The sequence below is a fragment of the Barbus barbus genome (genome assembly GCF_936440315.1).
Source record: "Barbus barbus genome assembly, chromosome: 18".
Lineage (NCBI taxonomy): Eukaryota > Metazoa > Chordata > Actinopteri > Cypriniformes > Cyprinidae > Barbus > Barbus barbus.
The window spans coordinates 12983318-13004524 of NC_136746.1; the positions used below are offsets into that span (position 1 = coordinate 12983318).

The 21207-nt window shown below is 40.6% G+C and overlaps 1 protein-coding gene across 1 annotated transcript in view; it reads left to right on the plus strand.

Annotated features, from left to right (window-relative positions):
- The window catches only part of camkmt (calmodulin-lysine N-methyltransferase), a 124314-nt gene extending 107778 nt beyond the window's left edge, over window positions 1-16536 (plus strand). The window contains exons 10-11 of the mRNA XM_079440106.1: window positions 8391-8522; window positions 14552-16536. Coding sequence (XP_079296232.1) covers window positions 8391-8522; window positions 14552-14644 — 225 coding nt within the window. The 3' untranslated portion in view covers window positions 14645-16536. The remainder of the gene's footprint in view (window positions 1-8390; window positions 8523-14551) is intronic.
- Window positions 16537-21207: the final 4671 nt, after the last annotated feature.

Below are 21207 nucleotides of genomic sequence, written 5' to 3' on the forward strand. Positions count from 1 at the left end.
ACAGTGTCGTCATATTCGTCTGACATTAGTTGTGCCAGTATAGGGCCTATGACAGGTATTATTAGATCAAAGTCGTGGAATGCCTGGCTGATGAGCCATCCCAGGTGATTGGCTTTGGGAAAGTGGATGTCTTGGGCCGTACAGTTGTTGAACAACACATACACAACACGAGATGACACTTCGATGAGAGGTGTGGCTTCCAGGGTCAGTCCTAGTTTCAGGCAGGTCCTGGAAGGTTGGAAGAAGCCTAGCTTACTGTTGAGAGTTTGGGCAGGTTGCATGTTGAGGCGGACGCTGACACTCTTGATGTAGGCAGGTATTGTGGCTTCTTGCTCCGTGATCATAGCGCATGCGTCTGGCATGGTTTGACCAGATTGAAGGTTCTTGAGGTTGACTGAAGTTGTCAGATGGTGTGACGAGAGCCCATATGATGTCGTTTACAGTATCAATGCAAGCATTGAGCCGGACCATGATATCCGCTCCAATGTAGATGTCATGAGGCAGGTCTGGGACAACGAGGAAGTAGTGACTCAGATGTCTGTTGTTCCATCGTATGTCCAGAGCGCAGATGATCTTGGAGGTGGCCATGGTTATTGACCAGGGACTGAGAGGGAAGCGGCTATGCTTGGCGACATGTGGTAGACTGATGTCTTTGCTTCAGTGTTCTGAATAGCTTCAGGCTGATGGCTGAGTTCTCTGCCCACAGGGCTAGTGCCGCGTCGGACACTGATGTTTGTGCTTGGTCCAAATCCTGACTTTGATACTGCGTCATCAATCAGTGACTTAGGGGCAGTGTCTGTGACTTGACACTGCGACTCGTTGGAGTCTAATGACTGGCAGGCGAGAGGTTCACGGACTTGTGTCCACATCTTTAGGTGCTTGAAGTCTATTAAGTCAAGTCACCTTTATTTATATAGCGCTTTTAACAATGTAAATTGTGTCAAAGCAACTGCACAATATCAAAAAAGGAAAATAGTGTGTCAATAATGTAAAATGAAAAGATAAAAAAAAGATTTAAATTTAAATGCATTTCATTATTGAATTCAGTGATGTCATCATCCAGCTCAGTTCACTTTAAATAGGGTCTTTGCAATCAGGTCGATGATATCGCTGGAAATGAAGTGTCCCCAACTAAGCAAGGCAGAGGCGACAGCGGCAAGGAACCAAAACTCCATCGGTGACCGAATGGAGAAAAAAACCTTGGGAGAAACCAGGCTCAGTCGGGGGGCCAGTTCTCCTCTGGCCAAACGAACCAGCAGTTCAATTCCAACTGCAGCAAAGTCAGATTGTAAGTGGTGATCGTAGTTTTGACTTAAGTCTTGTGCCATGAGGCTTATGTTGTCATCCAGCTGGTCCTGTGTCTGATGTTTGAGTGTTTCAGCAAACTTAGGGAGGAGGCTGTCTGTCGCAACACTTAGCCATGTTTCCAGATCCTCCCAGTGACCGACATGTTCTGTTGTGCAAGACATGTTCTGGCGTGTAGAGTGAGATCTCGAACCACAACTGACACAGACCTTGAAGAGAAAAACAAAACAAAACAAATAAACAAGGGGTGTAGATATGCAATGTAGAGTGTGTACTACTGTTGGGTGTGTATTAAGCAGGTGAGTGTGGTTCTCTCTGACTGTGGTCCTCTGGGGGGCGTGCTTCTAATTTTTAGCCTCTGTGGGGAAAAATTGAGCACAGATAGAGAACAAATAAAGAGAAGAAGACACCAACAGAGCAAGGAACAGGGTAATAATTGGAAGCTTCACCTTTTCCTTTTTTTTTCAGGGGCGAAGGTTAGGCTAATGCCAAAGTGACGGAGAGGGACAAGAACAAAATATCTCTTTCTGATATTAGATTTCCTTCTTCTTTTTTTTTTCTTTTTTTAAGTCTGATGTTAGAAGGTTGCTTCTAGTCAGAGGATTGTAAAAGAATCAGAATCAGAATCAGAAAGAGCTTTATTGCCAAGTGTGTTTGCACACACAAGGAATTTGTCTTGGTGTTATGAGCTTCCAGTACAGAAAGTACAAACATAGTGCAGACAACATATAATTAAGGTGATAAAGAACACTAATGAAGAGAATATACAATAATTAAGAATAACAATAGTAATAAAAATAAAAATATACAGAAAAGAGACATGACCATAGACAGAACTGTGAATGTGCATGTATCCTATGTACAGATGAAGGTTTGATGAGTTATTTACAGATGTACAGTACCGGGGTGTGTTATGTGTTGTTCAGGTGGGATACGGCCTGGGGGAAAAAACTGTTCTTGTGTCTGGCTGTTCTGGTGCTCAGTGATCTGTAGCGCCGGCCAGAGGGCAACAGTACAAAGAGAGAGTGAGCTGGGTGTGAGGGGTCCAGAGTGACTTTCTTAGCCCTTTTCCTCACTCTGGAGGTGTAAAGTTCTTGGAGGCTGGGCAGAGGGGCACCGATAATTCTCTCAGCAGTCCTAACTGTCCGTTGTAGTCTTCTGGTGTCTGTTTTGGTAGCTGAACCAAACAGGTATAGAAGAACATAGGACAGACTCGATGATTGCAGAGTAGAACTGTTTCAGCAGCTCCTGAGGCAGGTTGAACTTCCTTAGCTGGCGGAGGAAATACAGCCTCTGCTGGGCCTTTTTCTCAATAGAGTCAATGTGATTGTCCCACTTCAGGTCCTTGGAGATGGTGGTTCCCAGGAATCTGAATGACTCTACTGAAGTCACAGTGCTGTTCATGATGGTGAGTGGGGGGAGAGCAGGGGGGTTTCTCCTGAAGTCCACTATCATCTCCACAGTTTTGAGCGTGTTCAGCTCCAGGTTGTTAAGACTGCACCAGACAGCCAGCTGCTCAACTTCCCGTCCTTGATGAGGCCTATGACTGTAGTGTCGTCCGCAAACTTCAGGAGCTTGACAGAGGGGTCCTTTGATGTGCAGTCATTCGTGTAGAGGGAGAAGAGCAGTGGGGAGAGAAAGCAACCCTGAGGGGCGCCAGTGCTGATGGTGAGAGTCCTGGATGTGAGTTTGCCCGGCCTCACTAGCTGCTGCCTGTCTGTCAGGAAGCTGGTGATCCACTGACAGATGGAGGAGGGCACAGAGAGCTGTCTCAGTTTGTCTGAGAGAAGGTCAGGTATGATGGTATTGAAGGCCGAGCTGAAGTCCACAAATAAGATCCTTGCATAATTCCCAGGTTTGTCGAGGTGTTGCAGGATGTAATGCAGTCCCATATTGACAGCGTCATCCACAGACCTGTTTGCTCTATAGGCAAACTGAAGAGGATCCAGCAAGGGTCTAGTGATGTCCTTCAGGTAGGCCAGGACCAGTCTCTCAAGTGACTTCATCACCACAGACGTGAGTGCGACAGGTCTGTAGTCATTAAGTCCAGTGATTTTGGTCTTTTTGGGGACGGGAATGATGGTGGAGCGTTTGAAGCAACAGGGAACTTCACACAGCTCCAGAGATCTGTTGAAGATTTGTGTAAAGATGGGGGCCAATTGGTCAGCACAGACTTTTAGACAGGCAGGTGAAATACCGTCTGGTCCTGAAGCTTTCCTAGATTTCTGTTTTCTGAAGACCCGGTTCACATCCTCTACACAGACTTTAAACGCAGGTAGAATGGTGGGGGAGGGAGTAAGGGGGGTTGCAGGGGGGGAAGGTGAATGTGTGAAGTGCAGATCAGAGCGGGTGCTGGGTGTCAGTCTGGCCTTTTCAAATCTGCAGTAAAACACATTGAGATCGTCAGCCAGTTGTTGATTCTCCACAGACTGTGGGGGTGGTGTCTTGTACATGGTGATGTTCCTCAGACCAGTCCATACCGACGATGGTTCCTCAGACCAGTCCATCCCTAATCAAGATGGCGCCGCGTATGGCTGCTGTGGTGTGGAACGCTCCCGTACTTTTGTTGTTTTTGTTTGTTTGTTCTGTGTTTAGTCATTCTCTTACTGTCAGTTTTACCAGAGACGAACTACTGGACATAAGGCAACACACACCGGACAATTTTTTTCCGGTTTTTGATTATTCAGAGGCTTTGTTGGATGTTTTGGTCGCTGTTGATTCGGTGCACTTAGGGGTTTGGCTTTGCTGTTTTAGTCGGATAAAACACACTGGCCTAAGCGTTGAGAAAACCCTAATTTTTTCTTTTGGAGTTTTGCTACTTAGGTTTTCCCTAATTAGAAAGTTCTTATACCCTAGGCTTTGTGAGAAGTGTACATTGGTCCAGTGGCGTTCAGCAGCAAGGCCCACCGCCCGAGCGCACCAGGTGAGCTCCTGTAAGGGTCCTACCGAACACTCCGTCCCCACCATATTGCAGTGAGCCTCTCAAACAGCTATGGCTTTTGGCACAACCGAGCTGGGACTCAGGTGAGGCACGTCACTGACCGCTGGCCTGAAGAGGGGCGGGGCTAAATCTTGGGAGCTATCCTGTCAGCGAGGACCCGGAATCCAATGTACCTCAGTCAATATTAAGACCTTAATGATGTTTGTCATTAAAATTATACGCGCAATAACAACTGGAAACAGTATGGAAACAGGAACTGTAATTAATTATTAAATTGAATTAGAATTTTCAAATTCGTAATTAATTATGAAATTAAATGACAAATTCCACATCCCAAATTTCGTATCCCTAAGCCTAACAAATTACTAATTCCTCCTTTTGTCATTAGAACCATCAGAACAAATTAATCTGTACCGTCTCAATTACTTATAAAGGAAATTTTTTAATTTTCCCGGGCCAGAAAATCAAACACTTTGATAGCTAATAATTAAGATCTTAATGTTATTGTTAAATTATCAGAGCACACAAAATTATCTCAATCAGTCTATGTGGAATCAGGAATTGAAATTATTTTAATGAAATTAATTTAATTTCAAATCTGGGATTAGTTATGAAATTAAATGATCAATTTCAAATATTTAATAGCAATTCATCCACTGATATCCTTAAAATCATGAGCACAATTACAATTAAATTAATTATCTTCCTATCAAAGCAATGAGGCTAAGGCCCAGCATTAATTTATAATAAACCCCAATAGCTGTGGCAGTTTACTGCGTCTAGCTACAAGGGGGAAAGACCAATCTTAAATAAATGCTTTATCAAAACCACCTGTGAGATCGCTTGGCTAACTTCCTATGATAATTAGCTGCCTTGCACAGCAATGGTTTATTTAAGTTTGCATTTGTTAAAGTCCTTTCAAATGAGAGATAACATGAATGAATGCAGAGAGGAAGAGAGAGAAATATGAACAGTCTTAGCGTGAGCTACAGTTCAGCTGTAAGAGGGTTAACAATTCAAACCACACTGCAAACATACACTGCATCCCAACTCATAGGCTACCAAAATGCTAGGTGCTAATCGCTGGCCTTCAATGCTAATAGCTTTGCCTAGGCTCCAACGCAACTCATTAGCTTCAGTTAGCTTAGCTTCGCTATGCTATGCTATTGTTTACAAAAAGCTCAAAGATGGCGCGGGGATAGAGCCTGCGCACTTCCTGGGTTGGGCAGTCATTATGGTGACCCACACACCCGATGGGGGGATGAAACTCTAAAAGTGCTGGGGTACATATGGGGGTACTTTTTTATCCCTGTGTTCACTAAACCTATCTTGAGTGTTTGCTGCTAAAAAAGCAAAAAATTTTAGTTATATCTGACCATAGAAGCCAGTCTCATTTGAAGTTCCAGTTGTGTCTGACAGCTGAATATGCTGGAGTTTGTTTTTTGGTGAAAGCATTTTCTTTTCTTCATTCTTTTCCTTGAAGCCCTCCCAAACAACATGTGGTGACGTAGGTGCTGTTTGATCTTTTTTTTCTTTAAGGTTTTCTGACCCCGAAACTCAACCTTTTTCTGCAATTCTCCAGCTGTGGTCCTTGAAGAGTCTTTAGCCACTCAAACTTTCCTCCTCACCATGCATTAGGACGATATAGACACACGTCCTCTTCCAGGCAGATTCATAACAGATTTTCTGTTGATTGGAAATTCTTAATTATTGCCCGGATGGTAGAAATAGGAATTATCACTGCTCTAGCTCTTTTCTTAAAGCCACTTTCTAATTTGTGTAGCCCAATTATCTTTTGCTGCACATCAGAAATATATTTTTTGTTTTTTCTCATTGCGTGGTTAATTTGGAATTTGGCCTTTGTTTTCCCTCCTATTTATATTTCTGTGAAACAGGAAGTCATGGCTGGATAATTTCATGTTCATAATCACGCTGGTGTGCTCAAAATTGTGAATATGAATGGGAATATATTTCAGATATAGTTTACTCATAAGAATTTCTAGGGGTACTAGTAATTGTGTCCAACATGTATTTGAGAAAAAACATTTCATAATGATATTTCCCCCCATTTAAAATTTTTATTATCCAATGAAAGCTTCAATTTTTGTGATTTATTTTTTTTAACTAAAAGATAAAAAGGATTAACAATGCAGATTTATTTTCACAGCGTCCTTTGATCATATTTACCTAGGGTACCAACAATTCTGACCACGTATGTGTGTGTGTGTGTGTGTGTGTGTAACGGTGCGTGATTGTAGAGGTAAGCGCACAAAGACAGGAGTAGACATAAAGGAGTATTTAATAGGCTTCAACACACATTGAAGTGAAGTGACAGTGAAGTGACATTCAGCCAAGTATGGTGACCCATACTCGGAATTCGTGCTCTGCATTTAACCCGTCCAACGTGCACACACACAGCAGTGAACACACACACACCGTGAACATACACCCGGAGCAGTGGGCAGTCATTTTATGCTGCAGCGCCCGGGGAGCAGTTGGGGGTTCGGTGCCTTGCTCAAGGGCACCTCAGTCGTGGTATTGAGGGTGGAGAGAGCGCTGGACATTCACTGCCCCCACCTACAATTCCTGCCGGCCAGAGACTCGAACCCGCAACCTTTGGATTACAAGTCCGACTCTCTAACCATTAGGCCACGACTTCCCAAAACTCGACACATTGACCATTGTAAACATTAAACCAAGACAAAGACTAAGGGAGAACTGAGGACTGGAACAAACTAGATGATTAATACAAAACAGGTGAATGGAATAAACAATGATTAACTAATGACAGGAAATCGACCAAATAAGGACAAACAGGAACTAAACTGAAACCAACACATGACAGTTATGGCCCCCCCTCCCGGAAGGTGCGCCCTGGAGGCTGGAGCAGGGCCAGAACAGGGCGGAGACAAGGTTAGCCTCCAGGATGGATCAGGAGATACAGGGAGCCATGGCGGATCAGGGGACTCGGGAGGCCAGGGCAGATCAGGGGATTCCGGGAGCCATAGCGGCTCAGGGGACTCGGGAGCCCGGGGCGGATCTGGGGACTTGGGAGGCCAGGGCAGATCAGGGAGCTTGGGAGGCCATGGCAGGACTGGCCTTGGGTGAACAATGGCCGGCGGGCTTGCCATACCCTCTGACGGCGGGCCTGGGTTGGCCGCGAACGGCGGCAGAGGACGAGGGAGAGTCGCGGACGAAGGTGGGCTTGACTTCGGAGCCGCGGACGGCAAGCTGCGGTCAGCGAGTTGGTTCTGGAGCGGGGCAGGACACTCTCCAGATACTAGAGGATTCCTTCCCTCCAGCTGAGTCCGGTGGTGTCTGGGAGGTCCACAGGGCGATGGTAATTAGCCCCGATTCAGAACAATGAGTTCAGCGTGCCGTCTTTCAGCCCCGTCCAGACGGAGATCCTGCTGAACTCTCGCGCAAACTCTGGCAATGGGAGATCTCGGTGGGCCAGGATGGCTCTGTGATCTCCATCTTCGGTTAAGTCTTGGTTTCTGTAACGGTGCGTGGTTGTAGAGGTGAGCACATTAAGACAGGAGTAGACGTAAAGGAGTATTTAATAGGCTTCAACAAACATTGACCATTGTAAACATTAAACCAAGACAAAGACTAAGAAAGAACTGAGGACTTATAAAGGGACTGGAACAAAGGAGCAAACGAGATGATTAATACAAAACAGGTGAATGGAATAAATGATGATTAACTAATGACAGGAAACCGACCAAATAAGGACAAACAGGAACTAAACACCAACATGTGACAGTGTGTGTGTGTGTGTGTGTGTGTGTGTGTATGTGTATATATACAATTTTTTCTAATAATAATAATTAGATTAGATTGCATTATAGATTAGATTATTGCAGTATGTTTAACAAGGGAAAAACTCTCAGCTTTTCTTCTTAAAAATATTACATTTAATTTAGTGTGTTACTTGTGAAATGTACTAGTAATTTCTGAGTGAAAATTGTTTCTATACCATAAAAGGAGGTCCTTACCTGGTTAATGACAAAGTATTTTAATGTGGTCTTCAAACATACATATTGTATAATTTTACTTATGCTACCAGATGCACAATTTGTCTTCAGTGCTAAAACTACTAAAGTGTCTCTACACTGTGTATATTTGTGTTTTGTCCCTTTAGGGCACGGCTCTAGTATTTGCCCCTACCAGAGGAGACACGCTGGCAGAATTCTGCAGACTGGCAGAAAACGCAGGCCTGAGAGTGTGTCGCTATGACAACTACGACTCACACTTGTGGGACCTTCACCTGAAGGTGTGTATTGTATATGTAAGGGTGTGTAAATGTTTTAAAGTATCAGAAAGTTGAGAGTCAAAGTTTTCAGTGTGACTGCATTTGCCACCGCCTTTGTCTGTGCTCTAAATTTGTGTTTTGAACGCTTCACTGAAGTACAGTATGCTGTGTCAGCAGGAACAGGGAGTCTGAAAGCTTAAGCTCTAAATGGACTCTTAGAACTCAAAAGCTGTCTTTCTGAGAAACTCTAAATGAATGGGACAGGGTGCAACTCCTTCCCCCCTGCCTGAAAGCACAAATACCGTACCCAGGTCAAAGCAGCAGTGCCGTCCAGCTGGTTAACTGGCACCGATAGCACAGCCATGGCTGCCATTTTTGGTTACCGAAGAAGCTGTGAGGACCCATTATGCCCCACAGGCCTAACAGTGGCGGCCCTGCCCATGCCTGAGGAAAATGGGCCTGTCAGCAGGACTCTAGGGCTGAGTGATTGGAACTTTATTTCTGAAGTGATGGACATGGCTGGGCAGAAAAACGCTGAGGGGTCATTGTGACTACCAAGGAAAGACTGTTTGAATTTAGAGCCGTCAAGCGAGAGGACAGAAGGAGAGAGAAAGAGAAATGCAGAATTATGGTGTACATAGAAGCCCTAGAGTGGAAAAATAAGTGTTTTTTTATTTAATTTCCCCTTACTAAGCATGAACAGGCCTAATACAGCAGCTTAAGTGGAAAGTTTTAAGCCCTTACACAAAGTCAATAAAAAAAACAGCCCGATGTACAGTGTTAATATGAAGAAACTTTCCATACTGATTTTACTCATATTTTGAATTATGCATAGGGTGAAAATAACAGATAATGTAACAGATAATGTCCTGGCAGAAAATGACCAGTATCTCTTCCATTTTTCAATGATTTTTTTTCTTACAGTGCTCTTCTTATCTAGCAAAACACTTAAATGCATAACAAACGCCACTTTAATGCATAATCATTAGAAAGAGTCATTTCTTTTTAAATTTAGATTTGTACAGATTTTTGTCAACACACATTGTCAAAAGTCAGAGCCAGTCTGCAGATTTTAGGCAGTCGGAATTGACAGATTTCACAAAAAAATCGAGTAGTGTACTCCAATTTTCTAGTTTCAGACTATGATTATGTTTGATATATTGAGCTTATTTTACAAAACATATAGTTTGCATTTTTCATGTGTCTTTTAGCAACAAGGCACATGTTTCAGTGTAAGTTTGTGTGTTTGGAATGACTTTGGAAAATCTATAGTGTTGTTTAGTGTATGATATTTCGTTTTTATCCGTAACCATTTACAAAGTTGGCAAGCGTATGATGCCTTGTGTTTTAAAATCTATTCCAATTAGTATAGTGTGTTCCAGCTTTTAGGTGAGCGAGCTGTGATTTTATTTGTAGCCAACCAGAAATCCTCTCTACCTGTGAACCATTTTGCAGAGAGGCCACATGGCTGATACTACGGGCAGCGAATGTATTCAGTGTTGGAAGCAAGCAAAATGTGTGAAATCGCTCACAGCGCCTTTAAGTACTGTCCAGATGAGTCAAAATGGTGCCACTCTTGCCCATTTGCACACACCCAACTAGCTAATGCATTCACCTTTTCCTCATGTTTCTCCGATGCACCTGAAGTCTAACGGGATCTTTTTGAGCCCAACCACCTGCTGTGTTTCTGTGCGGATAATGACATGAGCAGCAAGGGGCCGAGATAGCTGAGTCAAGAGTCCCGCTGTTCACGCCTGTGTGCGTGCGTCTTTACTCTCGGTTTGCCGTCAGCTGTGTGTGTGATACGAGGGGCGAGCTGAAGTGCCCTCATCATATCTCAAAGTGATTAATTCCTCTTTCTTATCTTCTGATGAACACCCTGCCCCCTGCGATTGTGCGCTGGGTGAGAACGTAAGAAACGAAGTGCACAAAGAAATGCGCAGCAGACAATAGATCACATGCCCCACCTCCTTCAGAATCCCAAATCACAGTCTTCTATTGTAGCAGCGTCTACGGGCCCCTCCCGGACTTACACCTATGGTCGCCTGTCGCTCCTCACATCCAGCCAGCCTCTGATGTCTTGGAGATTGAAGTGTTTCCTTTAAGACCCTAAATCTCCTCCCTGCCTCCCTCCCTCCCGTGTGCGCAGGCCAGCCGCGGATGGGGCTCTCAGCGGTGTGGGGACGTGGCGAGGGGGCTGTGTGTTATCCTCTTATCCCCACTGTTCTGGAATAGAGCACCAGCAGCTGGAGGACTGCAAGCCGCCTGATAATGCAGCTATTTTCTACTCGGCCATCTTAATCTTGTTACTCAAATGGTTATGAAGTGAGTCATGAATTTTAATTCAGTCATCCCCTGTTCACACCCACACATATACATACACATATTAACTTAATCTCTCTACATCCTCCCAACTTCCAGCTGTCTGTCTGGCCATATCTGCTCTTGGCGCGTTTAACACCCGAATCTATCCATTTCTGGGGCCTGTAGCGCGAGCATCCGGTTGTCCGTTTCATCCCGTGCTTTCTAAAGAACACCTCTCGCTCTCCTCGATGCAGAAAGCAGGCTGAGGGGGAACGAGGAGAGGGAGGGAAAAGCAGCAATAAAATAAATAACTTGCATCTTGGCAGCCGTGCGATTAAAAAGTAGGAGCCGATTTATCCAGCCACCCATGAAGCTGATTAGCAGGCTGTGATCAGGAGGAACAGCTTTGCCTGTTAAACTTTTCACCTTTGCAAGCTCGCTGCCTTTTCCCCCCCCTTCCTCTCTCTCTCTCTTTCTAAGCTTCTTTGCTATATCACTCTCTAACACTTTTCTTGTGCGCTCTCTCTTTCCTTCTGGCCTCTCTCAATCCTAAATTCCATGTGCACGCTCCCTAGCTGTGTTCTAATTCATAAGCTCCCTATGCAGTGTTCACTTGAAGCATGTCTATATATTTTGGTCTTCTAATTTGACGAAATTCATTCATATGGAACACTCTGCAGCACTTCAGTCATGGCAGATGAGAAGTGTTTGGTATATTATATAGATGGATGGATGGAAGGATGTATGGATGGATGGATGGATGGATAGATAGATAGATAGATTGCAAGGACACATTAAATCAATAAAAAACATTGACTGACATTGTCAAATCTTATAAGATTTCAACTTCAAATAAATGCTGCTCTGTTGAACTGAAGAGTCTCGAAAAAATGCATCTCAGTTTCCACAAAAACATTAAATAGTACAACCATTTTCAACATTTATAATGATAAGAAATGCTTTTTTTTTTGCAGCAAATCAGCATATTATAAAGATTTCTAAAGGACCATGTGACACTGAAGACTTGAGTAATAACTATTGAAAATTCAGCTTTGCCATCATAGAAATAAATTGTATTTTTAAAAGGTATTAAAATAGATTTTTCTTTCACATTTTAATAACATTTGAAAATAATACTCTTTTCACTGTGTTTTTGAAGTTTATTAAATGTTGTTAACATAAGAGCCTTCTTTCAAAAACAATTTAAAGATCTTATTGATCCCAAACCTTTGAACTGTAGAGTTAATGTAAAATGTCTGTATAATTATGTATATTAATATATCTGACCTGAAATCCCCAAATGTCAGGAGAATGAAACACTGTTTAATATTTAAATAAAAAATATATAATTATAAATAAATAAATACAAATAAAACTAAATAAAAACATTTAATTATTATATTATTGTTATATTCCCAAATGTAATGATCATAAATAAGGAAATAAATGTGATTTGTTCATTTTACTGTATGTGATATTTGATCATAATAATAGCACAATAATAGCAAGTGACATTTCTTTATACCTGCAAACAATTGTGCAGAAACCTGAGGTGAATTAAGCTCAATATAACTCCTTTTCACACTTCATGTAGTACTAAAATGATGTGAAATGACTACTAAATGGTAAATTTCTCTCTTCAAATCATGTGAAAGTATCAGTGAACTCTTGCTCCATGTGCTGTTTACAGTGGCCTTCAGACGGAACATATATGCTCCCTATGGTTTTAAGTGTATGTTGCAGGGCACCGTCAGGTGATTTGATCTTACTCTCTCTTGCACTGCACTCTCACTTGTCTGGGTTGGTGTGAATGTGTCGGTCCTCGCATTGGGCTTAGTGTTGGTCGGCTGGCTGCCCCGATTACAGAGAGGTCACGGGTTCAAACATTGGCTGCTGTGTCGAGGGGTGGAGAGAGAGATAACACACATCAAGGGCAAGAGAGTGGCCTTTTATCTGTTTTTATTTTATCTCAGGCCACAGAGATGATGAGGTGAATGTTAGAGTAAGACAGAAGGAGCATGTGTATCCATTTGGGAATTACTTAATGGTGCTCATACTGATTTAACATTCAGTGGTAACCGTTTATTCTCTCAGTTTGTAGTCAATGGAGGATGCTTAGTTACATCAGTGATACTGTTTATAACTTTGCCTTTAAACTTCTGCCTTCAGTTTCACATGTGAATGATATAAATTTAGCTGCATGGAAGAGTTGGTAAGCTCTGTATATGATGATCCTGTTGGAATGACGTGTGCATTAAATGTCCCACAAATAAAATAAAAAAGTGCTTGTAGTGACTGTGTGTGTGACCGATTTTGCCCTGATTACATTTGAATCATTCTGAAAATCTACTGACACGTCAGCTGTGTTTGCTGTTTGGAGGGATCTTGTTTTCATAAATGAACTGCACGTTTCTTTTTCTAAGTGCTGGCGGAGTGTTTGGGATTTTGGAGGATCTGATTGGTTGGGACAGGGCTGAGCTGCAGGGCAGAAGAGACTGGCAGTGCACTGAGTGTACTGCCACAACTCTAGAGCTCAGACAGTGGTAGAAAAGCAGACCCACAGGGCATATTGTACAGCAAGGCTGCATGACATTCCCTCTGCAGACACCTCTACTCTAAGCCGGCCATTATGAAGCAGTTAGTGGGATTCTTGCTGCTTGTCCTTGTTTGTTAGAGGGAGTTCTTGCACTGCACATATGAATAGTGAAGGGCATATCACAGAAAGCTTTTTTTAATGAAATGCAGCAGAAATAGAATGTTCTTACTCTAATTTGTCAGAACAGTTGTGAAAGCAGTAGAGTAAGTTTCATTTGAACATTGAGGCTGTGCGTCAAACCCTATCATCCCAAATCCTAATCATATATAATCATTATATAAAAAAAGGATTTAAATATATTTCTCAAAATAAAAGTATGTTTAATTTTATATGTAAAATTCATAAATACGTATTTGGGTAGAATTGTTGTTGTTACTGTAACAAACTAAAATGATTAAAATGGTTTTTGGAAATTTAAATAAATATAAATATTATGTCAAAACAACTTATTTCAGTTAGCAAGGCAACATTTTAATGTTTTCAAAAAATAAAAAAAAAGTACTGAAACAAAAGTAACTTAAGACAAAATAGCAATAAAAAAACAGTAAAAATGACAAAAGCACATATTACTAAAACTCAAAATTGTAGGTATAATTTTTTTTTCTAAATACCATATAGATCATACTAAAATAACAGTTGTTGTCACACTAGATGACATTAACTAACCCATGCTGTGTCATAAAAATGTCAAATTCTTGGATTATTTTACAAAACAACTTTTTTACACTTGACATTTTTTGTCATGATAGTCTCCTCTTTATGATATCTCTGCATATTTTTTCAGCATGTTGGTCACACCTTTCATTTAGAACAATATTAGAAAGCAGTGCAATTTTGTTAAAAAAAATTATATTAAATGATAAAATATGCCAAACTATTTAAGGTTTTCTTTTTGGGAATGTCATTCCTTTAGTGAGGCATTTTTTATATTATGAAATGAGATCTGTCCAGATTTTTTGAATATGCCTTTCATAGAAGAAGTGTATTCACGTCATTGAAGTGCATTTTTAATGTTTTAAATGAATTAATGTCAATGTATTGGCATGGGTATTTATATAGCTCTGAAACCATGCATCTGTGTAACTCAGTTTTTGATTCAGTAATGTAGTTTTCCCATCCTGCTTCTGAACTTTTGAATCTTGTCTTTCAGATGCAGAGGGAAGGAAAGGAAGTGTACGACGAGAACATCCACTATCCTTTTCTCCTCACTCTCACTCACGGATCCAGTCCAGCCCTGATCTGAGCTGGGCAAAGCCATCTCATGCCAGGCTGCCTTTCTGTACCGCCCACCCCGGCTTTGCCACTGTGTTCTCAGCTCCTGTGTGTGTGTGTGCCAGGACTAAACAGCCTCTTTTCACACTCCTCAACTCGGATAACTTTTTTAACTACTGTGTGTGTGTGTGTGTGTGTGTGTGCAGTGAAAACAGACTATGTAGGTGAGTTGCCGTGTGTGTGTACTTGACCTGTTTACTGTGCAACAACAGTGTGAAATGCATTAAATTGGAATGGAGAACACATCCCTCCCTCTTGGATGTGATGCTCAGATATGAACTCATTCAATGCCTGTGAGTATGCGTGATATCAGACATGATGTTTCAGGGAAGAACGTTATGAATTTACGACTCTAGAGGCTGATACAGCTAATCAGGTTCGCAGGACTATCTTCGCCTCTTTACAAAGACGTAAATGAGGCCGCAGGGTCGTCTTGATCATGAGATCTTGTTATCATAATGACACCAGCTCTCAGTTAGCTACTGATTCTGTATCTACATTCAAAGGTTCATTCTGACACCAAAGGTTATGAGGGGTTGAGATGGATGCTGCTGCGCTGAATGTTATTTGCTTCACTGTGAAATGCTCTCACCTGGCTTTTTTTTTTTTTTATCGAATAGCTGACAAGATATGACAGATTAGGCCAGACTAAGACTGAATTGATGTCTTGACAGCGTCACACTACCACTGGTAAGACCTGCAGCACTGTTCTTCTGGATGTTTAGAGCGCACTCACTGTGCATGTTGGACTAATGGCCTCATAAAGAGATGAAAATGGTGTTATCATTTATCATGTCTTTTGAAACCCATTTGATTTTCTTTGAACCATAGAATGTAAAATGGGTTGTTTGTAGCAGAATGTCCAAATTGGTCATTTCTATACAATAGATCTCGTTTTCAGAGAATAGCAGCTTAAGTTTCAGTCTTTTTTTGCACACAAACGCTTCGGAGGACTTGAAATAATGTGAAAGCTGGGTGGACTGGGTGCTATTTTGCCCTTTTTTGGAACTTGACAGCCTCTGGTCATCATCTGCTTTGATTGTATTGAAAAGATCAGCATGGACATTCTGCAAAACTTCTCTTTTTATGTGCCTTGAAGCAAAGAAATTATATGAGGGTGAGTAAATGATGACGATTTTCAACTTTAAATTTAATTAATAGATACAGCTCATAGGAGTTCTGTTTCGATGCCCCTTTCCGCCATGGAATAAAAAAGTAAATAAATAATGTAATTGCGATTTCTGGCATCTCTGCATGTTTTTTCACTGGAGAATAAAAAAAAAAAGGCAACTATGACTTTTTTTTTCTCATGATTCTGACTCAATTCTGACAAGTTTATATCTGGCAACTTAAACTTTTCTTTTAAGAATTGTGAGATACAAACTTAGAATTGCAATATATAAACTTTAACTCAATATAAACTATGAATTATGATATAAAAAGTCACAATTACCTTTGATTTATTTTAATCTTATTGTGGAACGAAGCTTCAGTAGTTTTGTTTTTGTAAATCAAGGGGCAAACAGAAGTTGGTTTTTGGTGTACATTCAGAATTCAGAAATTATTTTACACCCAAATATTAAATGTTAAACTCTTAAAATATGTTATGCATTTTAACAAATAAATCTTTGGTTGATTTAATTTTTTCCCCTAAACTATAGCCCTTTTGTCCTCACTGTTGTTTTCTCCTGATGGTGAGCTGCTGACACCTCATTCAGAGCTCTCAGGTTTGTTGTGAATTGTTCAGGGCTGTGTGCTTCTGCACTGTGATTACATTTGTACAAAACACAGATGAGTCCAAAGTGATTGATTCTCACTGACACTGCAGGTGCTTGTAACGACTGTGATTAAATCGTTGTTTTGAATACTTCTGTGTCCCACTAATTTTTTTGTGTCATATAATGTGTAATTGATTTGTAGTGTGATGGCTCATCTTTATAGTGATCAATACCAAAATTATTTCATTGTATTTAATGCATCAATTGTACAAATTAATTATTCAGTTTTGTTTAGAAACAGTTGGGTCAAATATTGGGACTAAAAATCTGATTTTATTTTTCCTGTTTAAGCTTAAACAAATCAGCACTATTTATAGATCATTAATCAAATAAGCATATTCTATTTGTTCGAATCAAATACTGAGTTATTCTCAAGTTAATTTTTCAATTCAATTTTGACTCAAATTGTTACGCTACTAATATATTTATGAAAACATTTGCATTAAATTAGAAAAATTCTCACTTTCAGTCCTGACTATATGTCTTGTAATGTCACTTGACTAGCGGATGGCATGTGCCTCAGTTCACAGTTTGACTGTCACTCTAGGCCTCTTCATTTCCCATGCTCTGATAGCCAACTTGAAGCTCAGCTGTAGAGTCGCTATGCAGCTAATCCTGTCAGTCAGTCTATGGAAAAGGGGGGGGGGGGGGTAAAAAGGAACCCAACTCTGTCTTTTGAGATTTGAAAGAGGTCCATTGTCCCCTCCCTCTATCCCAGTAGAGGGAGAGAGCTCCCTGTTCACTACAAGGGCTCCATTAACTTGACCACTTGCCCTTTGCACACAAAGCCTGGGCCGGCCCACTGTCCCACCCACCCAATTATGTGCGATTAAGCTCAGTATGCTGTGTCAAGATGCAGAGGGACAGAGAGAGAGAGAGTGTGTCGAGATACTCTGTAAACGGAGGGAGAGAGTGGAAAAAAAGGAAGAGGGTAGTTATTAAAAGGCACTGCATGCCTGTTACCTGTAGTTTGGCTTATTGTCTATCAGTACAGACAGTCTAAAATACATTGTTTGCTGTTTTGTAGTGCAGCGATGCATTGCTTTAGGAACCAAACTGGATATTTTAGAGTATGTTTGTACAGGTTTCAAGTTGTGTAAATGAAAACAAATGTATTATGAACAAACATAAATTACAATAATATTCATAACAATATTATTGTAATTTATTACATTACATTAAATTACAATACATTAAAACAGAATTAATACGGTAAGCATTATTGTTCATTTTTAGTGATAATGCTTTAACCAATTGTATTTTATTGTAAGATGTTATCAAAATTATTTTATATTTATTATATATTTGAATGTTTTGTATATTGTATGTTAATGCTAATATCATCATTATTACTGTATATTTGGCAGGTTACAACTATAAATATTAAATACTTGCAGTAAACTTATGAAATGTTTAAAACATTTTACAAAGTAGATCATCTTATTTGTTTAATTTTATTAAGATTATTAATGTAATGGTATATAATTACGACATATTCCGTATTTATTTATTTATTGTTCTTGTGGTGCTGGTGTGAGTGCATGGGCACAGGAGAAAATGTGTTTAAAGAAGAAAGTGTTTTGATCGTTTTAGTTCTGAAATAAGATACAGCACAAATTTGCTTTGGCATCTGTTTCTAAAACATGTTTTGTACTCGAATAGAAGCCATGCTGTTATTGAATGCACCACGCTGTTGTGGTTATACCCATCTCCTTGAGGCTGGCTGGCATCGTCAGGGTAAAAGGAGGTGAACTGACAGTGATGCTGTACTGAGCTGTTTTAGGTGAGCATGTTTTCTCATTTTACCAAGGATGGATTATGGCCCAGGCTTGACTGCCATGGGCCTTGCGCTGTGGGGCCCACTCTGGCCTGACACCCAGAAAACACTGCAGATGACACATGTAAAAAAACAGCTCTTGATTGTGTACCCGCAAAATTAAAATTCAACTCAAGTTAATCACTGAATAAATAATAAGAATATGAGATATACTTTTTTTAAGTTGCATTTAACAGAAATATTTTCATTTCAACTCTATACAATTTAAGATTGCAGTTTTGAAAAATAAAGTCATGTTTGTTGAATGTTAAAATCATGATGAAACAGAAACATCTGTATTGTGATGTACATGCAGTGTAACGGATTGTCGAAAAAAAATAGTTCTATCCATCAGGTATTGATTGTATTTTGAAATGTGGGCATTGCACTCAAAAGTTAAGAGAGGCAGATAAGTGTGAACTTGCAAGGGCGGTTTTAAGTGGACTTATTTGAAGACGTCCTGCATACATCACAAGAGGGAAATCTGTCGTTTTCACCAGTAGCTCTGGTTACGAGGTTAAACTACGAGGAAATTACGAGGTTAAACATTTTTTTTAAAATATGAATTGTTCACAATAAGATCTAGAACACAGTGTGCAGTTAGAAAATTAATAGAGAGAATTTTCATTTCAAGCTGACTTTAATTTGCAATTAAAGTTATACCATTAAGTATCTGAATGGGGAGCTTTTGCAGGGCCATCTGTCCTTGCCTTTTACCAGTGTTTTATCAAATCAATTTTCTGTGTGAAGATTGGGAAACATATGTTTTGCTTGTTTCCACCTGAACTCCATTAATATATATAGCAAACTCTGAAATGTGCTGGCTGCTCTCTGTAGACATTATATTGCTGTTTTTCCATCCCAAATTTTGACCAATGTGCAAACCACATCGTTTGACCTTGAGTTTAAAACCAATAAAAGGTCCCCTCCTAAAATTCCTCTCCTTCAGAAAAGCTTCTTTTTTTTTTTTTTTTTGGCATGTTGCTTTTATTGAAGAAGTAGATTTTAAAGTCTCTGTCCTTAATTCCGCAGTTGGGTTTTAAAAAGGTTTCCCTCTAACGGGCAGAGTAAATCAAGGGAAGTGAGTGCACAGTTCCTGAAAGCTTTTTCTCCACTGAGAGCCATTGAGTGTGTTAGCAGCAGGAGTTGGAATGCTTTCCCTTCCAACACCTGCTACCGGCCCTGTGGGGCCTGGATTACCTTTTCATTTCCACCCTCTCTGCAGAGAGAGAGCCGAAATGCTAAGTGAAGTCAAGATAAACGTGGACCCTTCAGCCTGTTTCTGAGCACCGGCATCTCTGCGGCATGGTGCCACTTTAAACGTCGTATCTCGGAGAACGTTCCAGGAACATTCAGAGCGGTGCCTGAAATTAGATTTAATGGTACGATTTTAGCATTTTTCTCCTAAATAGATTCTGTGAGTTTACCGACATACAGCCTTATAAGAATAAAAGTAATCAGTCAGTTATACCTTTTCCAGATGCCCTCAGGAGAGGAAATTGTACCATTCAGAACAACCCGATTAACCCACCATGACTTTGTGGTTTGAAGCTGAGAATGACTCTGAAAAATTAAATGCACATTCTACAGTTCCCTAAATGCTGTTGGTTACAACACGAAAAGCATATATGCAGTGTTTGCAGTTCACAGATTGCTGTTTGAACATGCTGCCATCATGCTAAACTGGAACTTCACGCCGCACAATGAGAGCGACCTCTTGGCTCCGTTTATTGAGGAAGTGGCCATTTGAAAGAGCAGTCTCAGAATCAGCCAGCTCTCCATCAAACTGACTTATCCTATCCTCCACCTGGATTTGACATTAAGCCTTTTGGTAAAGATCCAAAGTGCTCGAAAGGTAGAGCCTTTGTGAAAGTGAATGCATTCTGTGGAGTTGATTGGTGGCACATAATGTTGAATTAGGATGCAGTCAGCATGAAGAAGAGGGTGGGCAGTTTTGACAGGGCTTCTTGTATGGTAACGGTTCTGTGTGTCCTAAATGGGCAGTTTGTTTCATTCTGTACAACCTGAACTGGATCTGGTGCCATGAAGTTCTTTTGGCTTCTCTTGGTCGTCAAGGCGACTATGTGAACGCCTCTAAAGCTCTCTCATCTCTTTCAACCGCAGTGATTGGTCAACAAGCTTCTTCCTCTTACAAGTGGCCTGCTAAGCACTAAGAGGGTCAGTTTCTTTACTGGAGGTCAATGAAGCAGTAATGTGCACCACTTACCCCCAGACAGACACACATACAGTGTATACAAGGAAAACAGATACATCGCCAAGACTGAAATCTCTTTTGATGGCATATGCTGGGTCAGAATTTGTAGTATTTTCTCAAAAGAAACTGCTTGTAATGCATAGCTCTTGTTTATACTGGAACACACTTTTGCATGCATTTATTTCCAGGAAGTTTAGTGTAGTAGGCTATATTTGAGTGGACTTTACTAGGATTAAGGTGTTGCTTAATTCAACACTGTGAATACACTTTACTTAGCTCTCTTAGAGAAGTTTTAGTTTATGTGAGCTTTTGCTTGTGGTTTTTAGCTTGATTCATGCTTGACGGTACTTGGTCTCAATATTAAGACTTAGTTTGGAGCTTACAGAGCATTTCTTTCTTCTTTTTGGCATAGTACACTTGCTTTAAATCAGACTATAATTGCATTTTATACAAAAACAACTTTTAAATATCTCTGTTTTCAGGAAAAAAAAATGTGTCCAAGATACATGTCATTTTATTATAATTGCAGCTGTTGTTGGATGTACGAGTCAGAAGGTTGAAATGTTATCCTGAATCCGAGCCCTTTGTCTGGCACATGAATTCCTGCTTGGGTAATTTTCTAAGCAGATTACACCAAACTTCGAAGCTCGGATTACAGAAAATGTATCCAGACTTAACTCATAAAATACAGCCAGGTCTTATTGCAGTTTAACTCACACAGCTCA